The sequence below is a fragment of the Diospyros lotus genome, chromosome 13 (assembly GCF_014633365.1).
Source record: "Diospyros lotus cultivar Yz01 chromosome 13, ASM1463336v1, whole genome shotgun sequence".
NCBI classification, from domain to species: Eukaryota; Viridiplantae; Streptophyta; class Magnoliopsida; order Ericales; family Ebenaceae; genus Diospyros; species Diospyros lotus.
In genome coordinates this window covers 1,644,523-1,668,073 of record NC_068350.1, presented here as the reverse complement: position 1 = coordinate 1,668,073, position 23,551 = coordinate 1,644,523, and the positions used below count along the sequence as shown (strand labels likewise).

The following is a 23,551-nucleotide window of genomic DNA, read 5'->3' as shown; positions in this document are numbered from 1 at the left end:
CAAATCATTCTGATTGTTCTCTATATGCAAGTGATGTTGCTGAGAGACACACAGAGAGAGAGGGGGGGCTTAGAGATAAAGTTAGTCCTTGTATTCTCTTGAGAGTGCAGTGAACTTGTGTGAGGGAGAGAAAGGAGGTTCTTGTATCTTGTTTCAACTGGTTTCTAGTGGATTTATTCTCGGAGAGAAGGTTGGATGTAGGATTGCTTTAAAGCAGTCCGAACCAGGATATTTCTGTACTTCTTGGATGGTTTGATTGTTCTTATCTTTCATTTCCTTACTGTTTTCAATTCTTGTTATATATATTCTGTTGTTTTCTTGATTTCTGGGTGAGGAGTGAGGAGTGAAGAGAGATTGGCAAATCTAAGTCTTGAATCAGTTTCTAAGAGCTCCTAATCATAACATATAGGAGAGATATTCGGCCTTATCTCTAGCTTTGAATGACCCAAATATTTAGGAGCATTATCTCGAATTTAACTTCCTAATAATGCCACTAATTTCATTTTGATTCTCCACAAGCAACATAACTCCCCTCAATGATCTTCTCTTCTTTTACTTTCTTCTAACTATAAAACGGGGTTGAAAGAGAATATTGTCAATGAAAAATTCAGTAACGCATTCCATGTAACCATAATACATGGTCTGTCAACTTCAGTTGGATTGCTTCAACAACAAAAAATAACATCATAAAGTATTACAATTAAATCCAACTTCTATTTGTAATGTTGGTTCATTGTTATAAATGATATTGTTCAGAAATTGAAATTACAATTTGGTATATCTCTATTTGAGAGATACTAGCCACTGTTCCAGCTTAGAATTATGGGTCTCATAAAGAGAAAAAAAAATTATTTCTTTTCAATCTATCAACCCCCCCCCCCCCCCCCCCGGGGGGGGGGGGGGGGGGGGCAGTTAATAGAACAATAAATTTTTTTAAAAGGAATGCCCAAATATTTATGCAAGGCCCCCAACATTTTTCAAGACTTATGCTATAGAACCTTTCAACATGGCCTAGAAAAGTTGAAGCACCGATCCGCAATGGCACAGTGATTTATAAAAACAGTAATCAGAATCTGAAATTAGTAAAAGATGTCACATTCAAGGAAAGCGATAAATGATCGAGATTTTACCAAAAAGAAAAATATCTTCGTAGGATCAGAGAGAGAGAGTGAAGGGAGAAAACTTATTAATAGACAAATTTGAAACAAATATTAGAAAAAAATTGGAAATAACAAGCTATATGCCAGATATAACCAATCACTTTTAACGTTTTAACGATGCATAAATCTGGAAGGCGCATTTTACCTTAAACCAAATTAATGCACTCAAAAAAATTAAAACGTTCCAATTACAGGTTGAATAGACTTCAGATTAAGTCATAACAATTAAAGTAAACTGTTTATGCCAAACCGGGGATTTTGACACTATCACCGATACATGCAAACGTCGATGGTTTCTCTAAAGGAACAAATAAGGCATGTTTGCCACAAACTATAATTTTCTACAGTTAAGCTTCGAATGGGTATTGTACCATGAGTAGTTCAATCAAATAAACAAAATTTGTGTAAACTTTTCAAGTCCTTATCTTTAATGAATTTCTGATGTCCATATGAACCCAAAGGATCAATTCTGTTAAAATGGAAATGTTAGCCACAATAACTCAAACTGCTGATTTACCCCTAAAAATCAAGCGAAAAAAAAAAACTTAATACCTAAGTGTTTAAACACAGTACATGTTCGATTCAACAAAATTTTCAGTAGCGTAAGGAAATGACGGTAAAGACAGTGCTTGGTGTCTCGACGAGGTTCTTGATTTTTCACCTTCCGATCACCGGAAAAACAGAACTTTCCTCTTTCTACGATTATCTTTGATACGAAACGGGGAGTTTAGGGGGAAAGGAATCACCTGATTGCTGATACTGAAGACGAAAGCCGAAAGATTAACAGATCAAGAAGCAGGAGGATGAGAATCGAACGATTCTTAGGCATTTCCATCTTCGAAATTGATTTTGGAGGACGAAAGATTCTGACTGAAACGAGGGTGGTTTGATTCACCACTTATTTTCTTTTTTTTGGACACGTTGTTCAAAAATAATATTATTTTAATAAAAATTCTAAACTTAATATCAATACTAAATTAATTTCAAATATAAGATTAGTTTGTCGTTAAATAAGTTTAACAAACATATTAAAAATAACAAAATGTAAAATGTTTTTCATATCTTATATTTTCTAATTTATATATTAGCTAACAAATATTACCTTAAAATAAAGATAAGAGGGCTTAAGTGTAATAAAAGAAATATGGTGTGTGTATAGATATAACTTAGCCTATTTTTCTCTAAATTTTGTCATTCTTAACCAAGAAAGATAGATGGAAGGTAAAAGAAGAAAATGAAGTAAGGAGTTAATTGGTGGCAAGGTGTAATTGCCAAAGGAAAGAAACAACCAATTGTAAGTAGTAGTTGGATAGTAACAAACTTGCGATTTAAGTGAGTTAAAATTTATAATTTTTTTTAAGTATTTTTGACAATCCAACTTTGCATTCGCTTTCTTTTAGCTCTTAGGACCCTTAATACACCTTTGCATTTATTAAAAATTGAAAGAATAAGGAAATAGAAAAAAACAAGCCATGACACATGACCAAACCACTAAAGAGGTTGAAAGAGCTTGGATGAGTCATATTCATTAGTTTTAAGTTATCGAGTGATATATATTGCTTCTATGAAGTCTTTAGATCATGGATATCAATATTCAAGTGAGGATACTACAAAGTACATGGAAAAAATTTGAGTATAATAAGCCATGGTGTTCAACCAAGGGTGTCAAGCATAGTTTTGCTAAATTTAGGGGTCTAATTGAAATAAATCTAAAAAGTTAGCTATTATATGAGATTAAGAATGAATTTATAACCTATTATGTGATAATTATTGGAAAGCCCAAATGGAAACACCAACAAGACCCACAAAGTATGTACTAAAGCAAACTAAAAATGATATTTTTCATGAACAAGTTGTTTGATATCCAATGGTGGAACCAAAAAAGAATTTTAGTTCGGGTCAAATTATAATTTTAGTCCTGATCAAATTATAAAAGTTATAATTATCTATAGTAATATATATAAAAAATCAAAAAAATAAAAAAGTCAGTTGGGGCCTTGGCCCTAGCTGGCCAAAACGTCGCTCCGCCACTGTTGATATCTGTTTTATAATTGTAATATAAACAATAATTTTTTGACTTTACAAGAGTTAAGGAAAGATTATTATTTTATAAAAGGGTATATTACACAAAGCACACATGAGTTTTGGCAAAAAGACATAAACATCATCTAACATTTGAAAAATGACAAAGACCCCTTTCAATTTAAAAAATAAGTAAAGAAAACAATTATATCTTTATGACTTTAACTATTTATCTCTCATTTTTCTTTTATCAATAACAACCAATTATCTTTCTCTCTCAAATATTTCTCATTGATAGAGAATAACTATAGTGTTATTTCTCTTTCTTATCTTTATATCTATTTGTAATTCTTATTTCATATTCAATCCAACTACAATCCCAAGCTTGATTAATCCCTTTAAGCACTGTTGATCAATTATTTCCTAACTATTGTCAAATGGCTTTGATTACTCTTTCATTGGTTGATTATTATATTCATCTAAAAAATATCTCTATTAGTTGTTTATTATATCTTATGATAAATCTAAAATTTTACCAAAAACTAACATTTAAATTATAGTATACTTAATTAACAATTGCCACCTTGCACAATCACTAATTGACTTTTTTTTTTTAAAGGTAAAAATTAGACTACAACCACTAAGGGACACCCCCTTGAAAGTGAACTTTCATTTAAAATTTTATATATTTTTTTATCTATACCTGCATAACAAGAATCAACTCTCTAATAAAATTTTATATATATGCTCAAAATTACTTTATTTGATCTAGTGTAGAGTTTGTTTAGAATTTAGTGTTTAGAGTTTTGATCTATCTATACATGACATATAAAATTAGTACCAAAAATTTATACTGCATTTTTTTTGCTTTTCAAATTTTAATTTTTAATTTTGAGTTTTGAATTCATTTTTAATTTTTTGTTTTTATAATCTGTTTTTAGAAAATTAAAAATACGTTCTCTTTGTCATTTTGAAAAACTATTTTTCAAAATAGAAAATTAGAAAATGCGTTCTCTTTGAATTTTTTGAAAATAATTTTTTAATGATATTTTATTCAATAAATTTGATTATTCAGTAAATTATAAATATTTAATATTAATATATTATTAAAAAGATATATACATTTTAAAGTTAATGAATTTTGTAATATTTTTTCCCATTACAATAATAAAATATGAATAAATAAATAATTGTGTTTTGAGTCTATAGTTTGTTTTGAATGAAAACACTCAAAACAACTTTTTGTTGTTTTAAGTTTTTTTTATATATATATTTTTGTTTTCAAAAATATATTTTTAAAAACAACAAAGAGAATATGTTTTCATTATTTTAGAAAATCAAAAACTAAAAATGACTTGAAAACAGTATAAAGGACACAGCCTTAGTTTCCTATCTTAGTCTTCTCTCTTAACCCTAATATTTTCTAGTTCTTTATCCTTGTTTATTTACTATTGCTTTGGTCTCAATCTCAGTGGCATTCTTTGCAAACTCACCTTAATCTATCAAGAAGCTAGACCTCTATCTTTATTTATTTTTTTAAACATATAACCAATGTTCAAATTATGCTACATATATTTTGGACATAAATGATTATATTATAAGGATAATGTATTAACCCATTACCATAAGTGTTGATTATTTTGTTTTTGTTGATTTGTTGGATTTTATGGTTTTACAAATATTCTTACTTGGTTTCATTATATCTTTAAAACCCACAAATTTTGAAAAATATCTTCTTATTTTTTGTAAATATAGCGGCATAATTATTAAATAAAATTGTTTATTTATTTACTAGTTTAGTTATCTTATAAAAATGAATTTTATGGTGAAAAGAAAAAAGAATAAACTAATTAGGTGGGATTCATGTAGAACACAAAAAGATAATAATAAAAATATTAATATAAATAAGAAGACAAAATGAACCGGAACAAGCAAGGTCGAATATAAAAGGAAGGAGAAATCATAGTTTTCCACCATTTGTTTCATTTTAGTTGCAATCATGCTTTCTCTCTCTTCATCTCTCTCTGAACTCTATCATCTCTTTCTCGTCCTAAAATTCTTTCTCAGGAAATTGCGTTTGGTAAGGAATTGAATAGCCCTAGCCATTTTTAGCAACATTTTAGGGTTGGACCCTTTCGGTAAGAATTTCGATGGTTTCCTCCATGTTTTCTGATTTTTATGTATACATTCATTACTTACATATATGTACATGAGTTATTGGATGAATACTATCTTCTTTAAACTCGGATCTACTAAGATCTGACCATTAGATCAACGTGGCTTTAAGATTTTGGATCACAAGGATAAATGGAATTTGATGCTAACTTTTTTAAACTCAGATCTACTAAGATCTGACCATTAGATCAACGTGGCTTTAAGATTTTGGGTCACAAGGATAAGTAGAGTTTGATAGTCAATTTCAATCATTAGAATCGCTGGATATGGTGGTTGGTAGTTTTTTTTTTTTTTTTCTAAAATGTTAATGTTTAACAAAAAAAATGTAGATATACTAAATTTAGTTGTTAGATTGTCTTCATTTTTTGGATATATGAATCAACACAATTAGGGGAATCTAATGGCTTATCCTAATCATCGGAATCCCTAGCTAGCGTCAAAATTAAATTTTTCAGATCTATAAAAATTCAACTGTTAGATCATTTTCATTCCATTCCGAGATATGTTAGTCACCACTATATTAGGGAATTTGATGGTTACTCTAATTATTAAGGAATTTGTTTTCTCAGCTAAGAGGTTTGTTTGGCTATAATCCTTGGGTTGCTCCAACTAGGTTTAAAATATAATGAGTTTGATTCTAAATTATAGGTTAGGCCTTAGTCTTTTAAGATAAAATGGTGTCCTTCATCACTAAAATTATAAATTGGGTTGGTTTATGGCTTCAATTTGGTGAGGTCCAATGGACTAAATTGAACCCAATTTTGTTGAATTAGATCCAGCTGCTAGTTGTAGCAACCCTTTAAGTTGGCCTAAGTTTGATTTTTATTGGATTCGATGGTTTGAATTACAGCTTCTCGATTGTCTCAAATATCTTGGATGCATCCAATTAGACCAATCTCAACTCATGATATTTAATTATAACCAATTAGATTGTCCTTTAAGCCTTATAGGAATAACAAGTAACTCATGAATCACTTAGTTGATAAGAGATCTAAAAAATAGACGTTCTTAGCATGATTTATATTGAGTGAGATTAAGTCCAAGGCGTGTTCCAAGTTGGTCGATGATGGCAACTTAGGCATTACTAGAATCTTGACTCTTAATGGACTAAATTAGTCTAATGCTAACATGTCACCACCTTTACTAGATTATATTGATTTTATAAATAATTTTACAAGTAATCAAAATGTAGCATGTATATAATGAGACTAGGCAATATGTGTATATATATATATACATGTAAACTAGTAAAATATATGAAAATGAGTTGAGCACATGAGTGTTGTGCACATGCCACATACACAAGTTGAAATTAACACATGCAACCTATGTGTGAGTATGTAACACATGGTCTGCACTCACATGTACCTCATATGGTAAGGCCATGATTATATAGTATAATAGAGTAGCACTACGAATTCCATGACATCAAATTCAACTTGCATTCAAGACATAGTGGGATAGATCGAACGCAAGTATGATACGATACTGTGGACCTTGACATGTCATGACCTCTGTATATGTTAGTAGGATTATACACAACTATTTTTTATTTTCTAGGTGTTATATGGCATCATTACTATTTGTATGTCTTTGTTTAGTTTTATTAGCTTTACCCCATATTTTATTGTATATCATGTCTTTAATTTCATTATTATTGTTATTCTTGATTTGTTATTCCACAAATTTATTACAACTACTTAAAACGAGACTTAGAAATATGGATGAATAGATTCATGGGTAGTTGAAAGGACATTATACCATCATCATACTCAATTGCTGAAGTCACCATTTTCCCATTATGTTCTATAGTTTATGCATTCCTTATAGCAGGATTGTTTGCATTCTCCCTTTTTATTTGCAAATTTCATAACATTAGATATTAGTTTTTCATCTTTTTTTTGAGTTTCAATCTACATGACTTTATATATCCTCGAAACAACAGAGATTGATTTTCTAGACATTAGACATTAGAGATTGGTTTTTTCCTTTGTCACTCGATCATTTAAAAAAGTTTTTAATTAGAGCTTACAATTGGTTTTTTGGAAATGCCATTTTTCTATCTCACTTAATTCTTTTTAATTTTTTATTTGTGTCACACTGATTTTTAAGGTCGCACTTAGTCAAAAAACTATTTAAAATTACTTCAATTAAACTCTAATTATGTCCAATTTCCTTAAATTGAATTACAAATATATCAATTAAAGAACAATTTCACTTCCATTCTAACGCAATTAGTACTACTGTTTTAACAAGATTAACTCTATCATTTCTGTATATTTTTCATAAATTCTTGATGAAGGATATGATTCTCTTTTTTTTACATGAAATAGATCATTTAAGGTAATTTCATATCTCATTTTTTAGGAACTATTGCATTCATTGTTGTTTTAGTACATTAATCTGTATCGTTTTAGTACATTACCTCATTTTATATATGTAGATACATGGATCATTGGCCTAACAATTTTCTAAATTTGTAAATTTTTTTAAAATATATATAATTATTTTGTTAAAATTATAAATCATCTCTATCATCGGGATTGTAACAGGAGTGAAGGAAAATTTGCTTCATTACGGGTTTGGCCTTTGCGATTGGGTCTTGAAGTGAAGCTCCAACATGGTAACCCTTCTTTCTCTTTCTATTGATATACACAGTATAAAGTACAGAGATAGATATGGACTAATGTATATTTTATTCTTATTTTTAGTCATTTTAATCTACCATTTCCAATTGTCTAATTTAATTACTTGACATAAATTTTGAGAATTGAGAACATATATTGGTCATGGTTGTTAGTAATGTATCGGACAAGGTAAATAATATGGATTATAAAACTATATATGATTATAAAAAAGTTATTTTTTATACAAATTGGCATCATAGAGATGGCCACCACTATTATCAAGAGGCCGTCTAAAATGAATAATTTAACATTAAAAACATAGCACTATAACAATCTCTCAAAATCATTTTGTATTACAGACAAGATGATTATACAATTGACTATAACAGTTAGGCAAATTACATTATAATATTTATAATTGTAAAATAAAAATGTGTATTTAATTATATATAATTATATAGACCCCCCTTTACAAGGGCATCCTAGCAAGTAGCAAGACTCCTGTCACACCCCCCTCTAAATATATATTTAACTCCTAACTACAAGTTAGACTTTAATTCTACAAAGATTTAAGGGTTCATTAAACATGGTTTTATACTTTTCAATGAATTTTTTGATCAATTTTCGTCCTCCCCTATTTTCTCTAGAACAATGGGTTATCTGTTGAGTTAATGTTTAAACTCTACAATTAAAAAGAGTTCCTGTATTGGTTATATTTACCACTTTGAGTTAAAGTTCTGTTCTGAGTTCTCTCCAGAAAATCTTAAAGTCTTTATCTCTCCCCATTGTCTAGAGCTTTCAATTGGAATTGGTACCGTAGCTCATATTGGTCTTGGTGGGACTGTGATGGAGAGAAAACCAGCAAGGCTAGCTTTCTGTTCAAACTAGAACCGTAAAGCTACAGATTCTGTTATGGATTCGAGCCGTTTTCCAAACACCCTCACCTTCTATTTTAAATCTTCTAGGAGAGAATACCAGATCTAGGTTGTCAAAATGAAAGCCTACTTAAAGGCTCATGACTTGCGATATGTGGTGGAAACCAGTAGAAATCCACCTCTACTTGCAAATAACCTAACTGTTGCTCAGATGAAGAATCATAGTGAGGTGTGTACAAAGAGATTCAAAGCTCTAACCTGCATTCACTCAACTATGTTTGATGTGATTTTTATGAGGTTTATGGCCTATGAAACTGCAAAGGAAGCTTGGAATCTCATAAGAGAGTTTGAGGTTTTGAGAATGAAAGATTCTGAAACTGTTAAAAGAATATAAAGACAGGCTTGTGAAGGAGGTGAATCAAATTAGATTGCTTGGAGAAGAGCTCTCTGATAAAAGAATTATGGAAAAGGCTCTTGTAAGTCTACCTTAAAGGTTTGAAGCAAAGATTTCTTATTGTTTCAGAGATGAGATATATGGAGAAATTTTCCTCATTTTATGCCATTGGGATCGACCCCTGTATATATATATATATATATATATATGTATTTATCCTGTACAAGCCTAAATCGGCAAAGAGGGCAGAATTTGGATCTAAACAGGAGGAAATCAAGGGAGAGAATGGTGGGTCTAGACAGGATAATTATAGATCTTAATATTCCTTCACTTTAAGATTCAAAAGATCTTTCTCAATGAACTTGCTCAAAACTTGTGAATGCTTTGCAAGCACAAGAGCGAAGAAGATCAACCAGACAAGAAACAACCGAGGGAGCACTTCAAGCCAAGCATAAGGTAAAAGAACAAGTAAGTAATGAGGGAAGGAAGCCGGCAGGAGAAAGAGAAAAAAAAGGAGAAGAAAAGTATTGAAGGAAGTAAAGATGGTAATAGGAAAGGAAAATTTCCTTCTCGTTCCATTTTTGCAAGAAAACAGGTCATTCTAAGGAGTTAAAGTCATTCTAAGTAGGCCAGGAGTCTAATGAAGGGGATGCAAGAAGTTTGGTCGTGTGGTGAAAGTTAGTAAGAATAAAGGCAATTAGCATGGTCAAAGACTAAATTGCTGAGAGTCAGTAGCAACAAGAGGAGGGTTGCTACTATATATTATTGCCTCCTGTTCTGCAGGCTTGCCTTATGCATAAATAAGTGTGTTTTTATTAACTATGTTCATCTTTCATATTGAAGACTTTGTATTGATTTCTATTGTTTGTTTAGGTACTTCTACAAACTGACCTGTTTTTGACTGAGCTTACAACCATGTTCGAGCATGCCATAGAGAAAGGTTCTATTTGGGTTACTTTCAAGCGCTGTAAGTTATCTTCTTTTACATCTGTATTTGTTTGTTATTCCTTAGGACATATAGATTGCTTTAATTTGTGCTTTTGTGTCTTTGTACATGTAGCATCCATGAAGTCAAAGGCACAAAGGAAGAAGAAGGCCTCAAAAAATGAACAACTTGAATACAAATGCCTTATTCGGGCAACCAATGGAAAGAAAACCATTTCGACTTGGGTAACTACTGTAAAAGCCTATTAATTTTGTGGGTTTAAATTAGTTTCATTTAGAGATTTTGCTTGTTATCTATTTGTGGGTGTTCAGTTTGTGGAATTTCAAAGTATAGGTGGTCGATATACATGTACTGTTCAACTAGAACACATTAATATCTAAGTGCTTTTAGCTTGTTTGGGATTTAATCCTTCCTCCATATCTATACCAGTTATCTTTCGAGAACCCCACAAAAGAGAACATTCACAGCAACAAAATAGGCCATAGACAATACACTTAATGTATCGTTTTCTTGTGAAGGATTCTAATTGGTAATGTGGTTAATCTTTTAATTGTTATTGCCCCTTCCAATTGTAGAACTGGTTCTTTTCCCTTGACACAATTAGAGCACCAGATCTTGGAGCCAAATTTAAAACTAAATCAATCTGAAAGTGGTCATTTTTATCTAAAGAAAGTAGATTTACACTTTTCCTGACTTACAAGATGTCTCTTTTCATTATTCCTCTCAAGAGGGTTAGGTAGCATCTTATCAGGTGGAATAAGGCATTCCTTACCCATAGAAGGCGGGGACCTAAGACTTTAAGAATCTTAGCAAGGCAGGTCTCCTCCTTTGTAATTGGTTTTAGAGATTTTTCATTTTGAGAGAGTGTCTGCAGGGTCCATGCTAAAGACTAATTCTTAGCATATGTCCATGAAATGTACATATATGCGGCAACTCTAGAGCTGAAACAATACATATGCATGAGTGCTTTGGTACCTCTTCTCATGTAAGGACCTGAGCTTGTGTCTCAGTTTAATTCCTTGTACGAAAATCAGAGTCATGGCAACATTCTTCGCAAGCTTAGATTAACTGTCGGCTTTAGATAGGCCCTCCATTTGTAGGACATTAGGTTATACCTAATGCCTAGCCTGTAACAATGTTTGTTCTAGGTACTGAGGCATTGTAAGGTATCAACTATCAACAACCTCTTGCTTCCCCTCAAAGCCTCTTAAGCTTCTACGCGACCTTCTCCTGGTCCAATATATGGTTGCAAATGGTCCTTTAGGCCTCTATTATCAGTTATTCTGATAATAGAGAAACACATACTTCACCCAATACACAGCCCTTGAATCCTTCATTTGGTCATGTCCTGTTGGCACATGAATACATAAATATGAGCTAAAAGCTTATGCAACATGCAACACAACATCCCTATATAGCACCTCAAGAAGCACAAAATGTTTCAACAGTACTAGACCATAGTGATTTTTAGACATTGTGCCCAACAACATAACATGCATTGATCCAGATATATGTATTTGTGACTTTATAATTTTAATAAGGGTTTCTTGTGATTTTACACATTTTGTTTTCATGGTTTGATTGAAACAAAGGTGGGGCCAAATGAACATCAGTGCTTTCAAGCTTCATATGCAGCTATCCTAAAGGCCCAGATGACTGTTTTCTTTCCAGAAGAGGAGCCAGAATGGGTGGCAGACCTGCTAGGGGAAGATGAGCCAGAAGAGGTGGTGGGGGACCCTTCACCGGGGCCTCACCCAGAAGAATCACACCCTTAATGCATCCTTAAGTGTGGATTGTCTATGGTATAGCTGCTGCTGTAGTTTCTTTATCCTTTGGTTTGAATTCTGCCTTACTTTAGTTGCATTCCTATCTCGTTTGGTATTGTCCTGTTGTGTTGTGTTGTGTTAGGAATGCAATATCGATAAACATAGTGTTTGGTAATAAAGTGTAGTGCCGTGCTTAATAATATTAAAAGCAGGAGATAAACCTTTGGTTAATATTTTAGCATTGTGCCGTAGATGTGTAAAATGACTAAAAATAGATACTAGTATATTAAATAGTTGTTATAGAAAGTAACATGCTTTGAAGAGACATGTATAATACTTATATGAATATGAAGGGTCCATGGTTAAAGAGCATTAAATACATCTCATTTTTCTTTTGCTCGTTCTTAAAATAATATTATTTACTACACCTTGTTTTTAAGACTAAATATTTTTTATTAGTTGGTGTCAAAGCAAATGCATTTATTACAACTAGAAGTTTGTCCCATGTTATACACAGTAAAAAAATTACACTTTTGATTGTACACTTTTTTCATAAAAAAATAGTAAATTTTCATCCAAATTTTAGCTTTTGTAGTGTTTGATTAGCTAATTTTTCCAAGCAAATTGATTTTCCACTTTAAGTCATGTGATGCCCATTTCTCACTTTTGTTGGAAAATATTTTCTCATGGGGGGGCGATGGAATAGATTTTCCAAGGAAATGGAAAATCAACCCAATGAGAGACGTAGCGATCTGGTAGAGGAGAAAAAGAGTGGCCGACGGTCACGAGGAAGAGGAGAAGTGCGGCTATCTATCGCGAGGATGAGGGGAAGCTCTGTCGACAGTCTGAGCGAGAGAGAGAGTGACTAAATGAGAGGATGAGCGAGAGGTAGTGGCCGAGGGGTGAATGGCGATGGCGACATGGGAAGCTCGATCGGCGGTCTGAGTGAGAGAGAGGGCGATTGAATGAGAGGGTGAGCGAGAGGCAACAACCGAGGGGTGAATAATGATGGCGACAAGGAAAGCTCCGTAGTGGTTGCCAATGACGGTGGCCAGTGGCGGCGGCCCTTCTCCTTCATCTTCGTCACCATCTCCGACTTCTTCCTTATCATCGTCAACATCAAACCACCATTTGCAACAACCATATTTATATATATATGTATATATGTATCTATACATATGAAAATCAAATACCAAAATTAAAAAAATATATAATAATTTTTAGGTAATTCTTTACCTTAATCAAACATTTTCAATAGATATTTTCTCTTAAATTTAATTATAGATAATTCAATTATCTGTAATTCATTTTCTTTTCATTCAAATTCCACCATTGCAATCAAACACACCCTTAGTGGTTGAAGTTTACTTGTATTTTAGGTAAAATTTAAATTAAAATGACGTGTACTTTTATCTCAATATCTTTATTAAACGACTATGAATGCAATTGTTTTTCTATTCAAATACTCTATTTAAAAAGTTATATTCTTGTTGTCTACAAAGAAAGACTGACCTCGTGTGAACAAGCAAGGCGCTACATGGAAACAGGGCTAGGCCCGTAACAAATGTTTTTTATTAGCAACAACCAAATTTACTTGATTACCCAAAAAAATAAAAAATAAAAATCAAATTTATTTATTGTAATAATACTCAAAGGATTCACTTTTTCTTTTTTCCATATTAATTGGAAAAACAAAAATGCTCAAAGACTATGATTCCATATAATTCAGTATCTTATACTAGTCTATCAATTAATTAAGATTATATTTTGTAAGTTCATCATTAATGCAATTAGAGGTTTATATTTGAGTAATAAAACTCAATGTGGTCGTGAGTGGAAAAAATATACATATATGTAAGAGATTTTATTCATTTAAAGTTATTATCTTATAAGTAAGAGCTTATAGTTTAGTTGTTAATGACCATTTCCAATAGTTAAAAGTCTAACGATAAGACAAATAGAGTTATTGAAATACGAGTGACTAGTCACTGAACTAGAAAATACTATAAAAGTTTTCTATTTATTTTTTTTAGAAATATTTTTCCAATTTTGCTAATGCAAGAATATACTGGAGAGATTTTAATTTGTCTACTCGAAACTACAGTTAGTGAAATATCTTTTTGTAATGGAATTGTAGATTAAGATTTGGATTGTGTTTATTTTCTTTTAATTTTCATATGTGTAATCTAATTCAAACAAATGCTATTGAATTGTTAACCTTACACAATATTGTCTAAAAGGCAACAAGTGGCTTCCAAGTGCTTTCTTAGCTATTACTTAAGTAGATCAAGTATATAGGCAACAATTACCTTCCTAGTTATTATTTAAGTATAACAAGCGTACAGATAGGCATACACATCCGATCAACAACCCAATATTTGTCTAAGCAACTTGTTAAATAAAAATAAAATGTGATAAGATAGAAATTAGCTAAAATTTGGATTTTTAGGTAATGTGACCAAATTATAGTTGCATCAATTAATTTGTAGATAGAATGATGAATTAAGTTTGGTATGACCAAATCATGATCACATCAATTGTTGTTAAATAAAACAAGTGTCACATTTTTCAGTTCCAAGGATTCGTAAATGTTGGAAAAATTCCCTCACAAATGCTTGCTACTCAATCTCTGGCATTTGTGTTTGTTCTTCCATATTTACCTAGACGTTATTAATTTGAAGTTTGAGAAATTTTTCAAAATATTAAGATTTTTTGAATGCCTCAATTCAAATATGTCACAAAATCAAACAGTGTAAACCTCAAAGATGAAGTACTCTAAGGTGATTTTGCAAATGCCATTATTATGCCATCTAATGGAATGATCCTTCCGAGTTCTCTCACAATTGAAATTTATTTCTCGACATGTTCGTTGGATTTAATAATGTAAAAGTTTTACTATTCCATAATTTTTCTTAAATGACAGCCCTTATATCAATTATTATTTATTATAAGTTACTAAGCTCTCCCTTGACTTCTCGTTAAGGTAAAATTATCCAACTCTATATAAGACATCAAATTGTTATCTTCGACTCCATCAATTAATCACTTAATGTTTGTTATATTATCTTTTATTAGTTCATTTACCAAAATCTTGAAGCAAATTATCTTTTATATAGCAATCGCTTAGTAAATTATCTTTAATATTGAGCACCATTAGGGTTATGTCTTTTGTTTTTTGTTTTTTAAAACAGAGGAGAGAGGAACAGAGACGAGAAAACAAGGGTAGAAGAGACATTCTAGTATATTTCTTTAACTGCAAAAATGGGCAAAAATGTCGTTGCAGTTAAGTCAAAACTTGAGGGTACTTATTGCAATTTACTATCCTATCTATGCTTGGAACGGTCACATATATATATCTGAGAGGCAGGCGGGACGCAGGTAGTCTGAGGATGAGAATATGAAGGGTCAGTGCAGCAGCGGTTGCAGTTTGTCAGTTTCCTCTCGCCTCAGCTTTCTTCCTTTCCATTCCCAAACTCTAGACCTAACCCTAGCCCGTAACATCTAAGTGTCTGCTGCAAGTTCTTCATCGAAATTGTCACTGCCATCGCCATGGACGAGCAGAAGAGCAGCTTTAGTTGCTACTTTTTCCGCTATCTCCTCCTCGGCGTTCTCCAACTCCCCTTGTTGGTCGAAACCCCTTCTCCTCCTCCTTCCCGAGTTCTTCGAGCTACCAAATTCCGGCGGAGTCAAGGCTCTGGATCTTCGCCTTGGTGACGGCGAGCTCCCCATTGATGGGGACCAGGTTCCTCCTCTCCCTCTCTCATAGATTTATCCTTCCACCGAAGCAAAAATGTAAAACGAATATGATAACAAATGAAAATGAAAAAAATGACATTTTTAATAAAAATGTGAGAAAACATGCAAATAAAAAAAATATAGGAGTTTTTTTTTTTTTTTTTCTCTTTTTGTAAATTTAATATAAAAATTAAAAAAACAAATATTTAATCAAATAGAAACATAAATTTTATCGTATATTTAAGTAAACATAAATATAAGTTATTTTCGTTTCTAACGCAATTGTCGGGACAACAGAGACGGTATTATTTTCGTCTTTAAGGTGATGACTGATCATGAAACATAAATGCATATATAATATTTTTTCAATATTATGAGACTATGGTAAACAGAAGTGGCATGGAAATATTTTTTAGTATTTATTGACATTTCAAAGTACGAAACGTTTTGAAAACATCAAACGACACCATTTTAGTGTTTCCGTGCATCAAAGGATTTATCTATCCATAATGGTGGAGATGAAACGCCCTATTCATATGTATTCATGCGTAGTCTGCTAGGGATCCTAGCAATCTTATAAGGATCGCGATTGATACATTCACGGTCCTAGTAATCTACTTTATGATATGTGTATTGCTATTAAAATTTGTAAAACCTGATAAAGCAATAACAGATTCAAATGTTTCTTGGCTAATGCATTTTTTTAAATTCTTGGTAATAGAAAGTTATGGGCTGTTCTTTTAGTGTTTAAGTTTTAAATTTATTTTCAATTTTGTGTTTCGAATGTCTATTTTGAAATTGCTGAAAATGCATTCTTTCTGTTCGTAACATTTTTCGCGTTTTGAAAATTTTGAGTATGTTTGTGATGAAAACAGCCAAAACGACTTTTTATTATTTTGAGTTTTCTTTTCAAATTTTTTTTATTGTTTTTGAAAATACGTTTTGAAAATATTAAAGTAAACACGTTTTCACTGTTTTAGAAAACTGAAAATGGATTGAAAATAATAAAGAGAATGTGACCTTAGTTTTTCTAAGGTGTTGAAAATCTTGATAAACGTTGTGAGATATTTCCCTAGAAAAGCTCAAGTTTTTTGGAACAAAATGGTAACCAGAGCAGGTTTTCTTGTTCTAGTGCCAGATATTATTCTGTGATCCAGTTCCATGGTACTCATACATCTCCATTTTTCTCCATACATTCATAATCGCATGTTGTCAGCTTTGTCTTTGTATTTTGTGTGCTGTATTTAGACTGAGTTTTTTTAGCCCATGGCTCCATCTTATGCAAATTCTTTGCAATCTTGTTCTCCATCTCGAGCTCAAATTCATGAATGCAAGCTGACTCATTAGTCTTGCTTTAATGCTTCAATCAAGTTTGATTAATCTTAATTTGAATCATTTCCAACACCAACCTTTAGTGAGTTTGAACAAACTCAAAACAAAGAAAAAGTAGAATTAAACTCCCAGCCATGAAGATCGTGCTTGAAAAGAGGGGATCAATCAATGTTTCTAAAGTTGAGAGCAAGTAATCATTTAGAAGGATGGGAAATAGAAAATGAATGTAAACCAAAATCTAGCTTTCTAAGAACTCTAGTATCCCAAAATAAAAGGACACTGCCGTCATTGTCCACTGCATCTAGTGTCCATAATTCTAGCCAATGAGCTTCCCAAATACGTTTAACCAACTGTATTGAACATGACTCCAACTTGGATTGTTGTTGCAAGAAATAACTTCACCTTTTGCACAATTTTTATTGTTTCTTAGCAAGAGATAAAAAACAAGGTATAAAACTAGCTTTAGTGAGTTGTGGTGTTTTCTACATGTTGACTTTTAGGGAATGATGTAAATTCTCCCAATTGTGTTCCCTTATCCATTGATAAACCCGGGTCTTTGGATTTTGGGGGGAATCCAAGGTCAAGAGTTGAGGGATCATAGCAGTAGCTGGGATTAACTAGCTTGTAACTGCCAGATTCCTTTGATTCTTCAGATGGATCCTTACTAGGTTTAAAGAGTAAGTTTCTAGGAATTAATCTTGATCATCTGAGGGGAAAAAAGCATGAAAGGATAATGTTGTCATACCATTGTATGAGAGATAGAGATAGTTCCTTTGCAGAACAATCTCAGAAGGTCAAGGTTGCCAAAGTCTGATTTGTAATTTAGGTGTAAACAATCAAACTCATCTGATGATGTGTGATTTATGCACAATTAATTCAGGTGTATCTTAGTCAAATATGCATATAGTGAAAATATTTGATTCTTTTAGTTAGTTTGTTAATATCTGAATTATTTTTGAATATAAATCTTAGACATGTTTTTAAAAATTCACAGACATCCAGTTACGCGTGTAGGAATGAATTCACCCTTTCATCTACTCTGGTACACATGCCTGCAGCTGCTGACTGACAAACTGAATTTGTTGAGTTATTATGTTTGCTTGCACAGAAATTTTACACTGACATATTTGATTGTCTTAGTAAGGTTGCATACAAATACAATCCTTCCTCAACCCTTTTAAAGTAGGGAGCTTTGTGCACTGGGAATTCCTTTTTGGATTAAATGCAAAAAAGATAGAAGTGGAGATCAAACGATCATTAAGACTTTTTTGTTTTTATTGATATTGTATATACAATAAGTGAAATACTGTATTTTTCGTGATGAGGATATGCATTCTCAGATATTTTACATGCTTGAATGATGTTTGCATGGAATCTAGAATTCACTCTTGCAACCATTTTTGTGGAATGACATTAAAGTTTTTGAACCAATCTAGATAAACTATTCATGTTTTTCACCACTTTTTTCAAGGTGGCAATTCATTACTATGGAAGGTTGGCAGCAAAACAAGGATGGCGCTTTGATTCAACATATGATCACAAAGATGAAACTGGTGAACCAATTCCATTCACCTTTATCCTTGGGTCAGGCAAAGTAAGTTCTAATGGTAGTTAGTAATACTTTTCTTTTACTTCATTAGAATGTGTTGTAGCTTTGGTTAATAAAAAATAATTTGATTGTTGAACTGTCTGGAACGAAATGTTTGAGATGTATATCATGATCCAAATATGCCCCAATTGAAGTCATTTATTTTTATCCCCAACTATGGAGCTGCATTTCCATTCCCTCAGAAGCGTACTTGCATGTGATTGCCACTTTAAATTTGAGCAGCCATATAGATACCCTGCTGTGGCCTAGGTATCAAAAAAACGATAGTCATAAAACAAACTAAAGGAAAAAGATAACTGTTAGAAATTGGGAACACTGGCAGCCTTTAATCACCCAAGAAACCACTCAAACACCTCACAACACACTCACAACTCACCCGACCAACATACCACAACACAACCATATACTAAAGAACAGAAATTTAATGCAAGAAATGAAAACATCAAACCACACAAGGAGACAAAGATTATCCTTGTTCAGGCCAACTTGAATCAGCCCTACATCCAGCCTTCAAACCCGAGCATAGCCTCTTTATTTGATAGATGATTAGTACAGCAACTCCACTCTTTCTCTCTCACGATACAAGCCTCTCCCAAGAATGTACAAAGACTACTTACACACACATATAGCCTTCCACTCTCAAAGCTCTCAAGAAAAACAGAAAGAGAACATGCGGCCTCTTAACCCCTAGCCCTCACTGCCCTATTTATAGACAACAGTGAAATTTCCTAGGCACATAATTGATATTTATAGTTTGACCCCCAAACTTTGAACTAATTACACTTGAGGCCCAACGCCTATCAACTAACCATTTAACTGCATATAAACAACTACACAAAAATCCTATCACTAACTCGAGACAATCTTCAACAAATCTCCAACATTGTCTTGAGTGTGATACCTTCCATCTTCATCCATCAAAGACTTTTTTTTTTGGCTTGCTCTTCCTTTGGTTTCCCGCATGATAACCTGATCATCAAATCAATCAACAAACATTAAGAAAATCAAAAACAATGCTGTAAATTTCACCAATGGATCACCTAGGACAATACTTTCAGCTGCACTTAACTAAACCTGCAACTCTTATTTGAATTATCTACCTCCTCAAGAGTCTTCCTAATGAATACATTCCTAACATCAATATGATTGATATACTCCATGGTGGGACTAAGGACTAAGCCAATTGGACTGCCCATTGGCTGTTTCAACTCCTCCTACCTAGACTATATTTTAGGGTTCCTGCTGCATACAAAATGCAACATATACACCCTAAATGCATAATTTCCAGCTAGGCACACTCCACCATAAACCAAATCCATACATGACAACTCATTAATCCAAAGTGTCCAAACATTTATACAGCATCACAACACAGTGAACCTTACCCGGATTGGCCTTAACTTTGCTAGACTTACTCCTAGCACCCAAAACCGGTCTATTAGGCTTTACCACTGTTCTTCCTCTAATGTTCGCTTCAAACAAACAGGACTTCTCATCTCTACCTACCAGTTTTCTAAGATATGCTTACAATTAGGGTAACCTAGGCTGCCTTAAGCTGTCCAAACCCTACTCCAATCTCTATGCCTTAGTATTTCCCAGCTTATCCTTCCTCCCACACTCTCAAACACTGATCTAAACACTCAGCTACACCTTGAGAGTTTTATTTTTGGAGAAAATACCAATAAAGCTGCCCATCAATATACTAAGCATACCACTGGAATATTCACAGCTTCCCTATGCACTCAATTTTAACCCTTTTGGACTCTTCCAATCTTATATCTTACTGAAGGAACTATTATCATATCTTATACCTAGAGAGACCTTCTAAGCAACCAATCCTTGCTTACCTTTCCCTCTAGCCTCTTATTCCTTGGCTATACTATAAGATCACTTTTCTCTTAGTTTCCACATGGATAATGGCTGTTAGTGATACCTATTTGATCCAAATTAAGCCTTCATGTGCTGCTTTAATCAATGGCCATTTGTCTAGCATTTTTCCTAGACTTTTCCCCATTTCCAGCACCTTCCTTAATTCTCAAATAGCCACTTCACAGCACTCCACCCCTTTAACCTAAGGGATATACCACTTAAAAGTCCAAGCTTCATTTTTCCCCAAATTTACATGGTTCCATTGTTAGAACAGTAGGTTCTATGGCACACACCAAGAGGGGGGGTGAATTGGTGATTTTTAAAAATCTTGATTGATATAACCTGAAAAACTTTTTAATACAGGTTGAAGTTTTAATGATTTAAAACGTGAAGCATATAAAATGACAAGAGTGAAACAAGTGAGGAATTAAGGAATGCTTGGAAAGATAAAGATGATTTAAAGAACACAAGCACACAAGAACACCAAGATTTATAGTGGTTCGGCTTAACCCAAGCCTAATCCACTACCTTAGCTCCTCACTAAGGATTTTTCAAACCATCCACTAAAACCCCCTACTTAAACCAAGTAGGTCCTCTAGTCCAAGACTAGGAATTACAAAAACCTCCCACTGAATTGGGCCCTCTAGCTACACAAGCTAGGAAGAAAAAGAAATGTAGAATATGAGAGGATCTAAGAGATGAATCTCTTAGTTACAATGTCTCTCAAGATTAAACAAGGCTTAAATGAATGTATTAACAATAATAGAATAAAGCCTTGGAGAGAAAAGTATAACAATGAAAGCCCAGAACACTGTAAATACAAAGGAATATAAACCGTAAGCTCAAATCAATTCATTCCCATCCATTAGCCTCCTCTTGATCATCTATCACATGTATATATAAGTGTCCCACGAAGTTGAAGAGAAATATAGCCGTTTGGAGCCGTTGGGATTTGAAAAAATAGCCGTTGGAACTTTCTGCAAAAAGAAATAGTCGACAGAAGAAATATATAGTTGACTATTTTTATAACTAAAGCAAGAAATAGTCGACAGACAAAACGAATAGTCGACTATTTTATAACACAAAATTTCAATAGTCGACAGACACATTCCAATAGTCGACAGATGCTGAGATATGAAGAAATTTTTGAAACTTATGAACAAAAATAGTCGACAGATCAAAAGGCATAGTCGACTATTTTTACTCGATAGTCGACAGATGCTAAAATAGTCGACAGATGCTTAAATAGTCGACAGAACATCAAAAATAGTCGACTATTTTGAAGCATAGTCAACAGAATGAACCTGATAGTCGACTATTCTTTAGAAAAACTTGAATTTTCAATACATCCTTATTCGATTCTTTTAAAACCTCATTTTGATTATCTTGAAAGCAAGTTGAGATTATCAAAAGTATATTTTGAAACAAATCACTCTCAACAAGCAAGTTTTTCAAATCACTCTCAACCATACTCAGTATTTCTTCTATAAGTTTTCATATCTTGCTTCAAAGCTTATATACTAAAAATTCATTTTCTCATTCATATAATCCACATAGTAGAAATTGATTTTCATATAGACATTTATCAAAACCATTTCATTTCCAAGAGATATTAGATATCAAAATACCAAGAGATAGTTTTCTAAAATGAACACACTTTCAAAAACATGTTCTAGTTGGTCTTTTGCCTTAGAACAATTTTAGCTCTATGATGACCAACGACTTCAAAGCTAATTTGAAAATCATTTTAGGAGATTCTTTTAAGACTAAAAACTTGACTTTGCAAATCTCTAACTAAAATAGAAAATCATAAATCTTTTTGGTTTTCATTTTAACAATGCACTTGAAATTGATTTTGTTGAAAACCACCACCTTGATTCATGACTTAGGGATTTAATAACATATGTTTTTCATCATCAAAACTAAGCACAAGGGTAGAACATCAATCTCCCCCTTTTTGAGGATGACAAAACTTAAAATCAATTTCACAAAACTCTCCCCCTTTTTGTCATAAATCAAAAAGGCAATACTTAAAAAAAATAATAGAAACCTCCTTAAACCAAAAGATAATATCTCTCCCCCTTTTTTAACGTTCCCCCAACGATAGTTTGAAAAACTTCATTTTGAAATAAAAACATTTCAAACGATTTCACAAATCTTAAAATAGATAATCTCCCCCTTAAACCAAAATCTTTTCAATAGAAAGGAATTGGAGATAAACAGAATCAAGTAAAGATAGTTTTCAAAACTAGAGATAGCTCCCCCTTAAGATGACATTGTTAATATCAAACATATATAATTTTTTAGCACGTGTCATATATATAAAAAAACATTGTTCATGAGATGCCAAAAAAAAATTTTCATACCATATTGCAAACTCATGATCATATCAGAGCCAATCTATATCTTTCAAAGTAATCACTCATATTTAAACAATCAAAGCACTAGATCAAATGCATAGCCATTCATCATATAAGAGGCATATACATTAAATGATCAATATAGGAGTGAAATAAATCATTTCCAGCAAATAGAAAGACTCTCTTTGAAAAAGACTCCCCCTTAAACTTATACGGGAGGTTTTAAGATATAAAGACATTTTTCATATAAAAATAGAATAGTAATTTGTCTCAATTCAAATGATTTTCACAAGAGTAAAATATAACAATGATCATAAATTTGAGGAATGAACCACATGCACTCACATATATATTCAAAGAATAAGTGGTCATCCAAAAACATAAATCTAAACAAGTTATGACAAATTTAATGCAAGACATATTAAGGATAGGCTTTAAGAACATACATTTGTCTTTTGATAATATTAGCCATACTTGTAATCACATAGGATCATTACATATAGATAACTTCAAGAAGCAAGATGATCCTTTAGCAAATAAAGCATGATTTTATACTCAAGTATTCATTTGTCACACAAAGATAATCAAGCTATTTCATACAAGAAAAATAGCATTATAAATGATTCAAGACATGAATACTATATGCCATCAAGAATATATCATTCATCAATTTTTTGAGAT

At 32.4% G+C, this 23,551-nt stretch overlaps 4 protein-coding genes across 5 annotated transcripts in view; 3 read left to right on the top strand and 1 right to left on the bottom strand.

Moving 5' to 3' along the window:
* LOC127788687 (uncharacterized) overlaps positions 1-2,049 on the bottom strand; it is a 33,604-nt gene extending 31,555 nt beyond the window's left edge. For both annotated transcript variants that reach the window (XM_052317258.1, XM_052317257.1), the window contains exon 1: positions 1,907-2,049. In XM_052317258.1, the coding sequence (XP_052173218.1) occupies positions 1,907-1,995 (89 nt within the window). In that variant the 5' untranslated portion in view covers positions 1,996-2,049. The remainder of the gene's footprint in view (positions 1-1,906) is intronic.
* Positions 2,050-7,958: 5,909 nt separating this feature from the next.
* LOC127788313 (signal recognition particle 14 kDa protein-like) lies at positions 7,959-12,141 on the top strand. Its single transcript, XM_052316455.1, has 4 exons — positions 7,959-7,980; positions 10,127-10,220; positions 10,314-10,423; positions 11,792-12,141. The coding sequence occupies exons 1-4, from the start codon at positions 7,978-7,980 to the stop codon at positions 11,972-11,974; spliced, it is 390 nt and encodes a 129-aa protein (XP_052172415.1). The 5' UTR covers positions 7,959-7,977; the 3' UTR covers positions 11,975-12,141.
* A 3,190-nt stretch (positions 12,142-15,331) lies between these two features.
* The window catches only part of LOC127788312 (signal recognition particle 14 kDa protein-like), a 28,271-nt gene continuing 20,051 nt past the window's right edge, over positions 15,332-23,551 (top strand). The window contains exons 1-2 of the mRNA XM_052316453.1: positions 15,332-15,707; positions 18,504-18,626. The gene's annotated coding sequence lies outside the window, so the exon portion shown is untranslated. The remainder of the gene's footprint in view (positions 15,708-18,503; positions 18,627-23,551) is intronic.
* Positions 15,348-23,551, top strand: part of LOC127788311 (peptidyl-prolyl cis-trans isomerase FKBP17-1, chloroplastic) — a 47,344-nt gene continuing 39,140 nt past the window's right edge. Inside the window, exon 1 of the mRNA XM_052316449.1 lies at positions 15,348-15,446. Within this exon, the coding sequence (XP_052172409.1) occupies positions 15,363-15,446 (84 nt within the window). The 5' untranslated portion in view covers positions 15,348-15,362. The remainder of the gene's footprint in view (positions 15,447-23,551) is intronic.